Source organism: Sus scrofa, chromosome 6 (genome assembly GCF_000003025.6).
Source record: "Sus scrofa isolate TJ Tabasco breed Duroc chromosome 6, Sscrofa11.1, whole genome shotgun sequence".
Taxonomy (NCBI): domain Eukaryota; kingdom Metazoa; phylum Chordata; class Mammalia; order Artiodactyla; family Suidae; genus Sus; species Sus scrofa.
The window spans coordinates 27,414,982-27,432,412 of NC_010448.4; the positions used below are offsets into that span (position 1 = coordinate 27,414,982).

Here is a 17,431-nt window from a genome sequence, read left to right on the forward strand (position 1 = left end):
AGGAAAAAAGACAAAACAAAAACAAAACAAAAAAAAAAAACCCCAAGCACTCAAACCCAGAATCACCAATACATGGACAACCTGATGTGAGGTACTGAAACATTTATAACTTATGTAGCATTCCTACGGAAAATGTTTAACCTGAATTAAATCATGAGGAAAAGTGAAAACGAATCTAGATTGTAGGATTTTCTGAGACAACTGGCCTGGACTCATCTAATATATTTAAAAGTGAAGGAGTTTCCCTGGTGGCACAGTAGGTTAAGGATCCAGTGTTATCTCCGCTGTGGTTCAGGTCACTGCCGTGGCCTGGGAACGGGGAGAAAATTTATATAGTACCTTTTTTTTTCTTTTTAGGGTTACACCTAAAAAGTTCCCAGGTTAGGGGTCAAATCAGAACTACAGCTGCTGGCCTATGCCACAGCCGAAGCAATGCCAGATCCAAGCTGCGCCTGCAACTCTCCACCATAGTTCACGACAACACTGGATCCTTTAACCCACTGAGCAGGGACAGGGATCAAACCTGCATCCTCATGGATCCTAGTTAGGTTCATTACTGCTGAGCAATGACAGGAACTCCATAACTCATCTTTAAAGGATAGAAAATTCAACATGCTTAAAGTGAGGGTAATATCAGAAACACAACTCGTCTCTAATATAAAGTATCTGTTTTTTTTTTTTTTGATGGTCACACACATGGCATATCAAAGTTCTCAGGACAGGAACTGAATTTGAGGCACAGCTGTGACCTATGTTGCAGCTGTGGCAATGCTGGATCCTTTAACCCACTGCACTGGGCTGAGGGTTTAACCCGTGCCCCCACAGCAACCTGAGCCACTGCAGGTGGACTTTTAACCCACTGTGCAACAGTGGGAATTCCACTATTGCCTATTTTAGTAGGTGAGAAGCATTATGTTACAGTTGCTCTGAAATGTCTGAGTCCTCAAGGCTTTCAAATTAAGTGAAAACTTCTCAGCCCAATTCATACAATAAAAAATTTATCTAAGAGGAGTTCCCATTGTGGCTCAGTGGGTTAGAACCTGACATAGTGTCTGTGAGGACGTGAGTTTGATCCCTGGCCTCGTTCAGTGGGTTAAGAACCTGGCACTGCCACAAGCTGCAGTGTAGCTCGAAGACGGGGCTTACATCCTGCATTGCTGTGGCTGTGATGTAGGCTGGCAGCTGCAGTTCCAATCCGACCCCCAGCCTGAGAACCTCCATATGCTGTGAGTATGGTCCTAAAAAGAAAGAAAAAAAATTATCTAAGAGGCCAGAAAAAATGATGAACTACTCACCTCTTAAATTTTATCTATAGCCTGGAACTCCACATAGCTCAAAATATGGCTTTGAATGCTTTTTCTTTAACAGAATTCCTAATAATTTCAAGCGAGAGGTGTACATTTTTAGCTACATGGAAGATACCCTATATGATTAGCAGGTAATTTAATGTTATCTCCAGTGGGATGATTTATCATAAAGAAAGCCACCAAAAATTGTAAGCAGTCTGGATTCATGTTTATTGAAGCCAGTAATTAGAGACATCTTCTTTTCCAGCACTAGAAAGCAAGGTTCCACATGACTGCATACTGCATCCGGACAGAGCCACACCCCTGGACTAAGGCTGGTGGGGAAATAATCTGTAGTCCTAATTTTAAGTTAAAAACACCAATAAACTTAGTATAGAGACAACAGTGAACTTTCACTTACAGCATCAACATTGTTAAGGTCATGATGTACAGAGCAGTCACCTTCAACTTTGTTAAACTAATAAAACACATCTTCAGTTTAAATACTGGTTTAAAAATGCCAATCAAAAAAAAAAAAAGTGCAAACAAAATTAAATAATTCTAGCAGCATACCCGTTGCATTTTTATGAAAGACCAATTCATGGCCTTTATTGTGGCCATATCTTCAAGATTGGGTTTATTTCTTTGATTTTTCTATTTTAAAGACAAACAGCAGATGTAACCACTATAACGTGTAAAAACAGTCATAAAATTATCTTTAATAGTCTACCATACAAGTGTATTCTGCAAATAAAATGAATTTTACTTTAAAAAGTAAAGGCTGTTTATTGTTTGGCCTTTGGTTCCAATGCTTGAAAACCCCCAAATAACCAAAAATATGTCCCCTCCTCCCACCCCCCTAAAGAGAACCCTGCAGCTCCCCAAAGTTGGTAGACTTTGGCAACTACTGAGCACATGACACTATGCCTCAGTTTCTTCTGATCCTAGGAGAATCCACTCGTCAGGAGAGACACATGTGTCTTCCTTCACAAGACAGGTGTCTTAGCATTTCTTCGGTTTTAGAACATTTTATATTGACACAAAAAGTGCTTATCAGTTTAAATGATAAAAAAATAAACAGAAAGTAGAGTTTTGCATTAAAATTTAAAATCACATTGTATCCCTCACAGGCATGTGCCTTTTGAAGAACTCTTATTTCTAAGGTCACTCTTTTTGTGCCTGCCACCCTTGACAGCTGCTACAGAGGGATTAAGTGACCCCATCATGAGTGTGGCCACAAGCTGTTTGGCATCTATTGGTCATTATATCACAACTATTACTTCACGTCAATTTACTGTCATTACCTGGACAATCTGGTAATTGAAAGCCACAATACATTTAAAAAAAATTTTTTTAAGGGGGTATGTATTTTCAACAATAAAACTGGCATAAAAAACACATTTTTATGTTCATCAGAAAGGCAAGTAAATACTCAGCTTTCTCCTTAACAGTGTTCAGACCTTTACAAAAAAGCAATTCAAGACAGTCTTAGAGTTTTGTTATGTAACATAGGATAGTAAGTTATGCCCAGTACTGTTAGTGGTCAGTTAGATCTGGTATGTAAAAGTAATGACATTAGGGAAGTTATACTCAGACACAGTACAACAAACATTCATATAAAAAAAAAAGTAAACTCCACATAAGTGAACTGTGGCTTTTCCCTTGGTTTGACAACAAATGTTTTATACATTAAATTAATGGTAGTGTTTACATTTCAATGTTTTGTGTCATATATAAAATTAAAAGTGCCATTTCAAATCCACAGAAGTCACGTCTAGGATGGTGGTATGACATGACAATGTACATGAATCTGCCCTAAATGGAGACATCTGAAACACTTATTTCCATAAGAAAAAAATGCTACAGCTCATGAAAAACATAAAACAAGAGAAATGTATCATTTCCATTTTCAATATAAAACATTCACACTTATTTGTTCATCTGATAGCACTGATCAGACCAGGGAGCTAGGACAAGGCCCTTTCACATCAATGGAACTTCACGAAGGTTTCCACTGACCGTAAGGCAGGGATTGGTGTAAGCCAATTAATCAGAGTGCAGTTACATCAAAAACCTCCCTCGAACGTTCTGTAGAGCACTGCATTAAGGTAAAATGAGAGGTTGGTCACCCATTCTCTACTAGTAGGCCAGCCTGTGGTAGTTTAAAAAAAAATTAAATTAAAAAAAAAAAAAAAAAGCAGAAGCTATTTAGAAAACACAATTCGAAGTAAACTAATTTTGTAACTGCTGACTTTAAACACACCCCATGTTGACTGACTACCCCACGATGCACATGCGTGGAGCCCAACACCTCTCACTGAGGACATGGCCTGGGCCAAGCACATGAGTCCTGGGCTGCTGTCATCCTTCCCACCCCCAACATCAGCTCCACCTGACTCAGGGACGCCCCCCAAACTTTCTTTCATAAGTTAAAAATGCATTTACAGCAAGTCCAATTCCCATTTTGCTTAGTTTTTAGTTTGGAAATGCTTCTGATTTTAAGTCTTAAAAATGATTATTCAATTTCTACTGAACACACGGTATTTACTAACACTGCTTATCTCCTCTTCCACTCCTGCAACGTTCAGCTCCCCCATCAACACTTCTCTCTTTCCTCCTTTCAGTCTTTCTCTTTCCTGGACTTTCTGCTACTTAGTCTGCTTCCCATGAACAAGTGAATCTGTTAACATGCAACTGGTCACACTAGCCACCATCAATGACTTCCTGGTCTCATTTGCTCCATCCTGAGAGGAAGCGGGCCCTCTTTCTCTCCATCCATCTTCCTCGCCTCAAGAAGCCCAGCTGAACTTGCTGCCCACAAGAGAGCCACATGCCTGAGAGTCCAAGGGTTATCCTTCACAAAGGGGTCTGACACATAACCTTTCTAAATGTGCATTTCACACTCAGACAAGCCAATGAAGTATTTTTTTTTTTAAGTTCATCTCCCCTGCCCCAAAAAACTGATAGCATGTGCCATATCAGAAAAATCCTGGTCTTAGAGCAGATCAATATACATAGTTATTTGGTCATTTTACATATGCACTTTTTAAGGAGGATCAGGCTTCATTTTCTGTTGAAGAGTTTGTTACCATGGAGTCTGGTTTTCGAGTCATTCTATCCAGTTCTTCCTGAACATTTGTCAACACAGTCTTTTGTCCTTAAGAGAAAAAAAAAAAAAAAACCCAAAAAACAGGAATGATGAGATGAGAATTATTTCAAAGAAACATTTAAAATTATTCAGACTTCTATAGTCATTTGTGGTGATAATAACCTTGATAAGAATGAGGAAAGCCTGGCGTTCCTGTCATGGCTCAGCAGAAAGAAATCTGACTAGTATCCATGAGGACGCAGGTTCAATCCCTGGCTTCGCTCAGTGGATTAAGGATCAGGCATTGCCGTGAGCTGTGGTGTAGGTCACAGACATGGCTCGGATCTGGTATTGCTGTTGCTGTAGCTGTGGCATAGGCCAGCAGCTATAGCTCTGATTCGACCTCTAGCCTGGGAACCTCCATGTGCAGTGGGTATGGCCCTAAAAAGATTAAAAAAAAAAAAAAAAAAGAGAATGAGGAAAGCCTTTTTTCATTGCAATGATTATAAGGAAGACAGACTCCAACTCAGCCCTTCTAAATTCTAAATGTCACGTCTGTGCTCCCTGACTGCATTACTGCCCCCTGCCTGAGGATGCTTTTGTACCAAACACAAAAGCCTTCCTAAAAACCCTCTCACGACCCAACCCCAACCTTACGTGCTCTCATCATCAACTTCCTAGAGGTGGTACTGGAGTTTCTGGCATGCAGCAAACCTTCTATGCCTCAGAAACACAGATGTTTGTGTTTTGCTTCTAATCACAACTCACATGGACATCCTGGAAACACTGTATTTCAGTAAGATGAAGGCTGGCCATTTCAACTTTGCACAAAGCTGGTGCACATGTTTTTTGTCGTCTAATACTAAGTGTGCCCTAGAAACGACCCCTATTTCCTCCCAGGGAATACCAGTTTACAGTCTGGGCCACCAGACCAGACCAGACTCTAAGTCTCCTAGCACTCAAGAGCCCTTGAAGGCCCAGGTCGACCTAAGGATGGAGAGATTTCCTGAGGGCCTCCTTTGATCGGAAAATACCAATTAGGAAAAACACTGTATTAACATTCCTTATAGCCAATGGAAAACTAAAACCCTTTTGAAATGGCCTCAAGCTTCCTGAGAAAATGTGTAATTCCCAAGGAACTTGGTTGGTTCTTTTGTTTCAGGGACCTCCAGGATGTAGAACTGCCCCACCTGCCCAGATGGAAGAACAGACGGATGGGCTGCTACAGAGAGGTGTATGTGTGACAAGGCGGGGAGCTTCATGGAGGAGAAAATGACAATTTCCCAGTGAAACAGTGAAGGTTCACAGGCAGCTCGTGAAAGACCAGGAGTAGCTGAGTGAACAAAATCCTTACAGAGCAACACAGAAAATGAAATAGAATAAAATATCACACTCTAGACCATGACTTCCAATAGAAGAGCTTCTCTAGGGGCATGTATGGTTTAGGATCTACCTCAAATCATCAAACAGTCAGTTCCTAAGAACTTGAATATATCTAAATCCCCCCTTCATTGTGCCAAGGGAACAAGCACACTAATAAGGTAATGCTCCTATATAATATACTGCTCCGTATAAAGGGGAAACCTGTTCAGAACATCGAGGGTCTAAAGGTCAAGTGAAAGCAGACACTCCTGTCTGCCATCCCACCTTGCAGCACCCCTTGACCACAAGGGTCAGAAGTCTTCTGGGGGCCCTTCAGTACCTGACTTCTTAGCTGTGCTCTGCACGCCACCAGCACCAGGGCTTCCAGGTGAGCCTGTTTTTTTACTCAACAGACTGTTGAAGAAGCTGGCCAACACCCCTTCACTTGCTGCATTATCTGGGGAAACATTAAGTAAAAAAGAATCATACAAACTGGATGACTCAATAAAACAACAGCAAACTACTTTTCAGTTTGGAATTATCCATTTGTGGCTTCCTAGTATGCTAAGCACATGCACTGACTAAGTGTTATGTCCTACCACTGCTTAGGCGAATTACATGTTAGCATAATTAATAAATGGAAACCCGTTTAGGTTTCCCACCTGTTCAGAGGCATGATAGATAACTTGTGTTTCACATCATCTCCTGTCCATGAAGCAGTGTTCGCAAAGTTTCATAAGCCCATAACATTACAAAGCTGCTGTGAAAAGTTCTCATTCAGAATGGAAGACAGTTACTGAACATGCAAGAATTAAATACAATTTTGAGGGTTTTACTGCAGCCAGCATCTTTGGGTAGTAAGTCACTTGGCTATGGGCTACTTAAACTAGTAAGTAATTGAGCGTGACAAAATAATGACAATTCATAAATGGTAATAATGTAATCTTAATGAGAAACATAACTGAGAACTAAAAATACACATTTTAAAGTGACTTCTTACGCTGTATTCTTCTCTGAATACAGAGAGGCCTAACCAAAGTCTTATACAAAGCCAGATGCAAGGGCCCCAATTCCAAGAAAGGAATAGGCCCTGATCTCTGCCAACCATAGGGGTCCCTCTCTCTAAGAGAGAGGAAGTGGAAAGAGACCTTCCTGGGGAAAACAGCTCAGCTGCTGTGACTCTCCACTTTCTAAATCCAGCTAAACAGCCGCTAAAGCAGGAATGAGGCCCAGGACTAAACCACTCTCCCAAGAGAGAGGATACATACTTTTGATGTTTGGGTCCGGCTTCTTGACTGACGTGCCTGGGGAGGCACTAGGCACACTGGCTGGCCCTCCCCGGCCCTGGGTTCTTGGAGAGCCAGAGGGTCCTCTTGCAGGGGATTCCTAAGTCCAAAACCAGCCCAAGTCACACACAGGCATAAAAATAACAGAAAATAGATACTCCAAAAATGAAGACATGCTTCTGCAGGGTATTTTTCACAGTCTAGAGAGAAGGGTGGCAGGAACAGGAGTTTGTGCTCAGCTCAATCCCTTTTAGATCCCAATTTCTCCTGAGAGAAGAGATATCAAGATAACAAAGCCTGTTCACTTTAACTCCCAGAGCTGTACTCTCTCATCAGACATTTCCTGAGTTCCTATCATGTTCCTGGCCCTGGGCGTTTAGGGAGACCAAATTCCTTCTGAAAATACAAAAGCCCATACAAACATAAGCTCTCATGAATAACGATAGAAAGTTTGAAGAAACCCATAACATTAGCCCTTGACCCTGTTTAGTTTCAGGTACTCACGGAGGCTCTTGTGGGCGTGGCTGGCTGCTTGGCAAGGAGTGACTGCAAAGAGAGGGATATACCAGCCATTAACCAAGGCAGAGTACACCGAAGGTCTAGAGAAATACTTACTTCTGAGCATCCCACTAGAGGGCACAGTTAGTAACAACCAAGTCATAGATTCTACACTATAAATGCAAAAAATTTCAACCAGTTTGGTGTATGATGGGGGGAAAAAAAAAAAAGCTGCCCAGTAACCAGTTCTGAAGCTAAAGAAGCATGGAGAGCTCAGACAGGAGGAAAAGTTGGCAAGAGAACCATCAGCAATCCCTGCTCATCTGTGACTTGTCAAACAGGAGTCTTTAGTGCAACAGCGAAGTGCGACTGGGTCTGCACTCTCAACTGTCAGCCTCGGAAGTTACTCTCCTCACCCACACAAACAATGTGTGCATCAGCTCACTTGCCTTGACAGACAGGGTTGTGTGGGGCAATGGGAAATAATGGAAGGGAGGTCAGGGCATATAGTAGGCAAACTGTCAACATGGAAAACACTATGCCAAAACCCGTAAATTTCCAGAGAGATCGAGTACTTAAGACACTGCTAAGGCTACCACTGTAGGAGAATCTGCCAAGCAGGCAGGGGATCCTCTCAGGGATCTCCTATTCAGTACCAATCCTAGAAAAAGGAGGGAACCAGGAGAAGTGAGAGCAATCCTTTGTCCCCAAAAGCTCTCTGTGGTACCCCAACCTCGCCCTAGGACCTGGCATTTCACTCACGAGAAGGGCTCTGCTCTGGCCTCACTGGTCTTACCTGTTGCTTCATTAGGAACACCTGCTCATCCTCAGCTGCCAACTCTTTGTCGTGGACTAGCTGTGAAGTGAAGCAACACACACTTGACTGTGGTCACCGGCCAAGAACACCCTAACTGCCAAAGTTCACACTGAAAGGAGAATCATGGGCTTGTGTCTCAACACGGGTTTGGGGAGTCACTGTGGAGAATTAAGTTTTTCTAGCCTGGCAAAGATCCTGTTCCAAGATCAGGGTTGGCATGTAGCCAAATGACATTTTTCAGTCTGGTAAGGTTCTAAACAATACCAACCTCCCAGATCATGGTCTGTAGGAGCTCACAGGAGCAAGGAGGATCTATTAACAGTAATCCAGGGGCTCTCCATCATTCATGCTCCACCGCCTGAAGCCATTTACCTAACACCAGATTTAATCTAAAGACTTTCTTTAAAGTTCTTGGATTATTTTTTACCCCCCCCCATGTTTCAATTGTATGACTTATTTCTTTTCCCATTAAAAACACCTACAACTCCTAGGGAGTTCCTGCTGGGGTGCATCGGAAACAACCTGACTAGTACCCATGAGGATATGGGTTCAATCCCTGGCCCTGGGTTAAGGATCTGGTGTTCCCGTGAGCTATGGTGTAAGCTGCAGACACGGCTGATCTGCAGATCTACCATTGCTGTGGTTGTAGCGTGGGCTGGCTATGGCTTTGATTCAATCCCTAGCGTGGGAACTTCCGTATGCCCTGGGTGCAGCCGTAAAAAAAAAAAAAAAAAAAAAGGCAACCCCCACCCCCCAAAACAAAAAAACCCCGACTTACAACTCCTATTAAAGTGATTGATTTGGGTACCTTTCTCACAGGAGGTTTCACAATAAAGTCTTCATATGCATCTTCTGGTTTCACAGTTGTGAAATTTTCATGTAAAATAGCTATTTTCTTTTCATTGTCCCAGCCTGCAGGTCTAAAGGCAAAGAGATAGGGATTGACTTGCTTTTCCTGGGACTGCCTTACAGAATACTCAGCCCACTCTAGAATGACATCCTTTACCACAGTATCTGGTCTCTAGTTGCTTGGACTGGCTTGTACCTTTTGGCAGACAAGCCACTATTCCCTGCAGGTACAGTCCATCAGCTCAACCTTGCAGGTCCTGCTCCATACTGAGTTCACAGACTGAAGGAGCCAAAGTGAGATCCTACTGAGTATACACGCTGACCCACAGGAAGTGTTCAGAGCTTTTCCACAACTCCACCCAGAAGAACAAGGACATAATAGGACCCTGTTCTAACAGAGTGGAGAATACAGAGCTGCACAGAGGACAGAGCTCAAGATGGGATGGTTTCTCTTGGGCTTTGGCATAGAGGCACCCCTGTGAGCTGTTTCTCTGAAAACTCCTCTTCCTGATAAGTTTTCTTATGAATTGGTTAATTTTACTGATGTGGGAATATGTGCCCTGGAGCTGAGGGTGGGTAGTAAGACCCACCCTGGGCCTCAAACCAGAAGGACACAAGTTCTTAAGGATCCTACCTGGATGCTGCCCAGCTTGACACTGCAGGGGAGAATGGCACCAGGTTCCATTAAGTTAAGCAACAGCCCAGAGTAAGGAGCAACTGTAAAATGCTCGACGTGGTATAGTTTTGAATTTTAGAAGCTCTAAAAGATGGTAACCAATTGTTCTCATAGGCCTTTCATACTCCAACTCCTGAACCATAGCTCTATAACCAAGAAGGTACTCAGCCAGGGAGCTCCACCCAAATGGCTCTGCTGACTTCACTGGTTCCCCAACAGGCAACTACCAATAGGACCAAAGGTGCAAAAGGACAGAGCATGGTCAAAATACTGTCCTGACCCATGTCACCTTCAGAAGCTTTGAGCTTCTTCACCACTCCAGACCAGCCCTGAACCCCACCAGCTCTTCCTCCTCAGGATCACATGTAACTTGGGTACTGACTGACTCCAAAAGCACAGCACTCACTGAAAGCTTGCAGGTTTGGTGTCAGCCTGATCACGCTCAACAATTCTCTAAGATCAGTCCAAGTCTCTAAGCCTGCTGTCTGGAAACTGCCCTTTTCCAGTGAGGCTCTCCTCTTCAGTCCTCTAAGAGCTCTTGGCTTTCACACCTTCAGCCTCCTTGCAGACTGTCCCTCCCGCCCTTCCATTCCTGCTGGCCTGTCTGGCACACGCACCATTTCTCCTTCCAGCACCACCCCTCTGGTCTCCCTGCCACACTGCCCCTCCTATCCCATTACTGTCCTACCCCTTCTTGCCTGTGTGTGTCCCTTACAATGCCATGTGCAGGGACCATAGCTCATTCATTTCTGTGTCCTCAGCACAGAACCTGGTCACCTAGGAGGTGCTCAGTATTTGTCGAATGAACTATAATTCTTTTTTAAGTCAAGAGGACATCTAAGGAGTTCCTGTTGTGGCTCAGTGCATTATGAACCCAACTAGTATCCATGAGGATGCGGGTTCGATCCCTGGCCTTGCTCAGTGGGTTAAGGATCCAGCGTTGCTGTGGCTGTGGCGTAGGCCAGCAGCTACTGCTCCAATTCAACCCCTAGCTCTCGAACTTCCATATGTTGAGGGTGCGGCCCCAAAAAGCGGAAAAAAAAAAAAAAAAAAAAAAAAAAAAAAAAAAGAAAAAAAAGCTATTTAAGCCTGAAAACACTGATCTACTAGCACAAGACATCTTAGTGACCACAGCTTCAACATTTATTTATACACCCATAACACTCGTCATCCTCCTGTAAGAGAATGACGCAAATTCCGGCAAATAAGTATACAAGTCTCTGCCCAGGACAAATAGCCCCAGTGGCTCGCAAAATATGAAATGCCAGAAACACAAAGAATGTTCAGTACAACTAAAATCCAAGCTGATGGGGCACCAGGGTGGGTGCAGTAATCCCTGCCAATGGATGCCAATAAACCAGATGATTCAACAGAAAATATTCAGGATCCCCAAAGCACCCATTCTCTATACTTCAACTCCCTCCCTCAGCCAGTATCTTTACCTGAGTTGATTATAAGTGGCAAAAATGTTTTGGCAACTTGCTCTCAGAGAAAAAAGACAGCACCCCTGACCTCACTCCACCCACTTCCCTCAGACTGGACGTAGAATGGCAAGTAATCTGGAAAGGAGCAGAGCAAGGAAGGAGGGTGTACCTATGAGGTCTAGCCCCAAGCATTTTGCCCCAGGGCAGGAGAAAGCTGGCTGCATAAGACAGAGACAGAGGCATCTTACTTGGAAGGATAAAATGTAAAGAGCAAATGTACCATAAAAAGAAGCATCTGACAAGAGTTCCCAACATGGTGCAAAGGGATTGGTGGCATATCTGCAGTGCCGGGACGCAGGTTCAATCCCTGGCCCAGCACAGTGGATTAAATGATCCAGCATTGCCACAGCTGTGGCATAGGTGAGAACTGTGGCTCGGATCTGATTCCTGGTCAGGGAACCCCGTACGCCTTGGGGTACAAAAAAAGGAAGAAGAGTTTGAAAGCATCACCTATAAAGAACTCACATAAAAACTGCTTCCTTTTCCACAACTAAGGCAGGCGTGGTAAAGTGGAAACCGTATGTTTTATGAACAATGTACTTATACAACAAGTCGAGGTTTTTCTCTTCCTTCACTGATGTGTAAATCAAGGCCGCTCCATCTAATCAATCTGCTTAAGGAAAACCAATTCATTGCAGGGGAGAAAAAGGCAAACACATACAAGCACAATCCTCAAAGTACTAGTCATGGGTTGTTCAGTTTTTAATTAATACATGATTAACAGAAAGTGTTAAAAGTTTTAAAAATGAAAAAGGTAATAGCAACAGATGAACCAGGTTAAAAGCGTAAAGCATGTGATAGCAGGCCATGTAGTTCATTTTTTAACATGTGAACTGTTGTCTTCTGCCCATCAGACTGCTTTCCTAGCAGTCAACCTGATGGGTCTGAGGCTAGTCCTGGGAAACCCTCAGCATATCCAACCTATACAGATTCTTTCCCAGAGAGATGCTCACACATGCTTAAGTCAAGCACACCTTTTATGAGAAATGGGTAGCTAGGTGTTAGTGGCACCTGCCACTGAGCTAGACAAGCCAAAGGGCCCCAAGGAAGTAGTGGGAGCCATCCTTTTTCTCCTCCACCCAGGGTGTGGGACGAAGGCACCAACTGCTATTGGATTTTTATAGAAACAAATTCAAAAAGCTGCTGACACAGCATCTCTCTCATGGAAAGACAAAACATAACAAAACATAAACACATAGGAGATCCTGTAGCATCTAAAACATATCCTGGGAGTTCCCATTTTGTCTCAGCAGATTAAAAGCCTGAGTAGTATTCATGAGGATACAGGTTCAAGCCCTGGCCTCACTCAGTGGATTAAGGATCCATCACTGCTGCAAGACATGGCTGGTGGCAGATGCAGATGGGATCTGGCATTGCTTTGGCTGTGGCTTAGACTGGCAGCTATAGCTCTGATTAGACCCCTAGCCTGGGAATCTCCATATGCCAGGTGCAGCCCTAAAAAGAGCAATCAATCAATCATGTAACTAATCTTTTCTACAAAAAAAAGTTTAAAAATATTTCCGGAGTTCCGTCATGGCTCCTCGACTAGTATCCATGAAGATGTGGGTTTGATCCCTGGCCTTGCTCTTTGGGTTAAGGATCTGGTGTTGCCATGAGCTGTGGTGTAGGATGCAGGTGCAGCTTGGATCTGGCATTGCTATGGCGGTGGTGTAGGCTGGCAGCTGCAGCTCTGATGGACTCCTAGCCTGGGAATTTCCATATGCCATAGGTGCGGCCCTCAAAAGACAAAAAAAAAAAAAAAAAAAAAAAAAAAAAAAAAAAATCCAAGACAATAAAATTTGGTAATGAAAAATTATCACATAACGGCTTCTTCGTTTTTTGTTTTTGTTTTTCTTTTTAGGGCCACAAGTGTGGCATATGAAGTTTCCAGGTTAAGGGTTGAATTGGAGCTACAGCTGCCAGCCTATGCCACAGCCACAGCAATACAGGATCTGAGCTGCATCTGTGACCCACACTACAGCTAACAGCAATGCCCGATCCTTAACCCACTGAACAAGGCCAGGTATCGAACCTGTGTCCTCACGGATACTAGCCGGATTCATTTCCACTGTGCCACAAGGGGAACTCCTGGCTTTCTTCTTAACAGGAAAGCCTATCAAGTGTAGAGTATTAAAAATAAAAAGTAATCGAGTTCCCAATATAGCTCAGCAGCAGTGAATCCTACTACTATCCATGAAGATGCAGGTTTGATCCCTGGCCTCGCTCAGTGGGTCAGGGATCTAACACTCCTAAGAGCTGTGGTGTAGGTCACAGACATGGCTTGGATCCTATGTTGCTGTGGCTGAGGCATCGGCTCCCAGTTGAACCTCTGATTTGACCTCTACCCTGGAACTTCCATATGCTGCATATGTGGCCCGAAAATGCAATAAATAAGTAAATGGTAATCAAAAATAGTCACAAATTATTAGGCCTCAAATTCCAACACGGTAAAAATTAAAAAAGTAAAAAGACAAATGCAATTTCTCCCTAGCAGAAGACTGCATTCAGGAAGTTATATATATATATATATATATATATATATATATATATATATATATATATATCTGTTTTTGTTGGTGGTAGTGTGCAGCAGCTTGATGTGGGATCTAAATTCCCAGATCAGAAATTGAACCTGAGCCACAGCAGTGAAAGTGCCGAATTGTAACAACTGGACCACCAGGGAGCTCCCAATACTTTATGTCTTTGAGGATGCCGCATTTGGAGAAAGCCTGGATTAGCACACACAGAGGGGAGCCTGTGACCCTGGGCCCCAACACAGCGCCCCAAGGATACACTGGAGGCAGAACCTCCGTAGGTGTGACTGGATGAAGTCAAAGTGCTCGTCCCTGTAATCATGCTCCTTCTCCAGGACACTCACTGCATCACACTGCAGGGAAGAAAGAAAGAGACTGAGTCATCTTTTTGCCTCTTTGCCTAAAGAAGATGGGAACACTGCCTTCTTCAGAAATAAAGTATCACAGGAGTTCTGTCATGGCGTAGTGGTTAATGAATCCGACAAGGAACCATGAGGTGGCGGGTTTAATCTCTGGTCTCGCTCAGTGAGTTAAGAATACAGCGTTGCCATGAGCTGTGGTGTAGGTTACAAATGCGGCTCGGATACCGCGTTGCTGTGGCTCTGTTGTAGACCGGCAGCAACAGCTCTGATTAGACCCCTAGCCTGGGAATCTCCATATGCTCCGAATGCGGCCCTAGAAAAGGCAAAAAAAAAAAAAAAAAAAAAAAGAATGAAAATATCATAGCTCCAAAGATGGCAGCCATAGCCCAAAATCCAAACATTAATTATATAAATATGGAAGTTACGAAAAGCAACTGGAGATCTTCCTTCAGTCTAGGCCTCGGTTTCCATATCTGTAAAGTGGGACTATAACAGCCCTGATCACCTGACAGCTGTTCTAAGAATCAAACGAAGTCACATTGGGAAATGGGCCCAATGGACACAGCTGGGCACGGCATACTCCACAGGACTCCATTCTCACAGAACACAAAGTGAAGGCACATGCTGTGGTTGGGCAACCTAGTGGCTCTGATTAGGATTAAAGAATTTTTGAAACGTAAAATTTTTTTTTTTTTTTTTTTTTGTCTTTTTGCCTTTTCTAGGGCCGCTCCCTCGGCATATGGAGGTTCCCAGGCTAGGGGTTGAATCGGAGCTGTGACCTCCGGCCTATGCCAAAGCCACAGCAACGCGGGATCCGAGCCGCATCTGCAACCTACACCACAGCTCACGGCAATGCTGGATCGTTAACCCACTGAGCAAGGGCAGGGACTGAACCTGCAACCTCATGGTTCCTAGTCGGATTCGTTAACCACTGCGCCACGACGGGAACTCCCATAAAATGTTTTTAAAGCAATTTCTTTTTCATTTCTAAGAGACACAACTTTCTATGTAACTACCCTGAATTTCTATTCCCACCTCAATATTTTACAAATCTAGAGTCCCCTGTTCCTTCTTTTCTAGTATTATTATGTTCCTTTCTGAAAATAACCTCGTCAGAGACTTTAGAGGCCAAAAGAACTCTGCTTTTCTGAGTTACTTTTTTACCTCTAGTTTGAGCTAAATGAACTGGTTTACACAGCTTTAAGAAAAGTACTTTTATTTACTTATGTATTTTTTTTAGAACTGCACCTGCGGCACATGGAAATTGCCAGGCCAGGAGTCGAATCAGAGCTGCAGCTGTCGGCCTACACCACAGCCACAGCAACATGGGATCCGAGCCACGTCTGCAACCTACACTACAGCTCATAACAACACCAGAGCCTTAACCCACTGAGCAGGGCCAGGGACTGAACCCAAGTCCTCACAGATATTAGCTGCGTTTGTTACTGCTGAGCCACAACGGGAACTCCTAAGAAAAGTACTTTAGTTTCAAGGTGGATTCACTCAGTAAATTTTGACAGTGCTTCAATAAGAAATTAACCTGTGCTATAAGTAAATGTCATGTTTTTTCAGCAGCAATGTTAAATGACAAAATTTTCTATCCTGACATATTCAAGGTACTGTAATAAATCTCAAATTAACCCAACAATCCCTTGGGAAAACACCTAACTAAAGCTTCTCAAAGTTTCTTTCAAATGGTGACTGTTCACTGGCCAAACCCAGATAAGCTTACAATCCCTGGCACATACCTTTGTGCACACTACCAATACGGGGACCCCCAGGTTATGAGTCAGCACATTGTCACCAAGAGGCAGGGCAACATTTTCTTCATCAGGACCTGAGGTCAGAGGGCCTCTTCTCTGTGGGGAACCTTGAGAACCTTCCTCAGGCTCGATATAGTCTTGAAAATCTTTCATAACTACAAGTGAAAAAAAGGAAAGAGAATTATACATACACACATACACATAATAAAATGCACATGCCAGGTTTAGAAAACTAGTAAGCACAGAACACAATTCTTTTTATTTTTTAAAAAAAGTTTATAGTTGATTTACAATGTTCTGTCAATTTCTGCTGTATAGCCAAGTGACCGAGTCATACATATATATTCTTTTTCTCATATTAACTTCCATCATGTTCTACCACAAGTGACTGGATATAACAGCAGGACCTCATTGCTTACCAATTCTAAATGTAATAGCTTGGAGTTCCAGTCATGGCTCAGTAGTTAACGAATCTGACTATGAACCATGGGTTGCGGGTTCGATCCCTGGCCTTGCTCAGTGGGTTAAGGATCCAGCATTGCCGTAAGCTGTGGTGTAGGTTGCAGACTCGGCTCAGATGCTGCATTGCTGTGGCTGTGACACAGGCCGGCAGCTACAGCTCCAATTCAACCGCTAGCCTGGGAACCTCCACATGCCATGGGAGCGGCCCTAGAAAAGGTAAAAAGACAATAAGTAAATAAATAAATAAATGTAATAGCTTGAATCTACTAACCCCAAACTCCCAGTCCAACCCACTCCCTCCCCCTCCCCGGCAATGAGAAGTCTATTCTCCATGTCTGTAAGTCTCCAAAACACAACTCTTTAGTTTTAACAAACTTCCTAATTACATCCTACTTAACTATAATTTTAGGGATTTAGGGATGGTGATGCAAAATCCTAATTGTGACATATTCAGTCTGAGCATTAAAACCCCAGAGCAGCAAAGACATTCTCCTAGACATCTCCCATTGTATCCAACTCTTAATAATTAAGCAGGTTTTTTTAAACTCCTAAGGCTAAGGAGTTCCCTGGTGGCCTAACAGTTACGACTTGTTAGGCTTTCACTGCTGTGCCACAGGTTCAATCCCAAGTCTGTTCTGGGAACTGAGATCCCAAATCAAGGCTAGGAGTTTCCTGGTGGCTTAACAGTTAGGATTTGGTGCTTTCATGGCTGTGGCCCAAGTTCAATCTCTGGTTTGGTCTAGGAACCAAGATTCTACATCACGCTATTGAATGCTGTGGCAAAGACAAACAAAAAACAACAAACAAAACTCCTAAAGTTTCAATAGTTCCTATTATGAAAACAAACACTTTCTTAATTCAACAGAGGCAACCATCAGAAATAGGTTTTAGCTTACAAAACTCCTCAAAGTTCGAGGAGTAGAAATAGTAAAACCACCTGAATTCCACAAGAATCTGCTGTCTC

The 17,431-nt window shown here is 43.2% G+C and overlaps 1 protein-coding gene across 2 annotated transcripts in view; it reads right to left on the minus strand.

Moving 5' to 3' along the window:
• The window catches only part of DYNC1LI2 (dynein cytoplasmic 1 light intermediate chain 2), a 29,698-nt gene continuing 13,760 nt past the window's right edge, over positions 1,494 to 17,431 (minus strand). The window contains exons 5-13 of one of the 2 annotated variants that reach the window (XM_021093420.1): positions 15,991 to 16,160; positions 14,140 to 14,233; positions 11,812 to 11,947; positions 9,146 to 9,257; positions 8,317 to 8,376; positions 7,527 to 7,568; positions 7,005 to 7,122; positions 6,022 to 6,193; positions 1,494 to 4,443 (exon numbers count right to left, since the gene is read on the minus strand). In XM_021093420.1, the coding sequence (XP_020949079.1) occupies positions 6,048 to 6,193; positions 7,005 to 7,122; positions 7,527 to 7,568; positions 8,317 to 8,376; positions 9,146 to 9,257; positions 11,812 to 11,947; positions 14,140 to 14,233; positions 15,991 to 16,160 (878 nt within the window). In that variant the 3' untranslated portion in view covers positions 1,494 to 4,443; positions 6,022 to 6,047. 2 annotated transcript variants of the gene reach the window in all.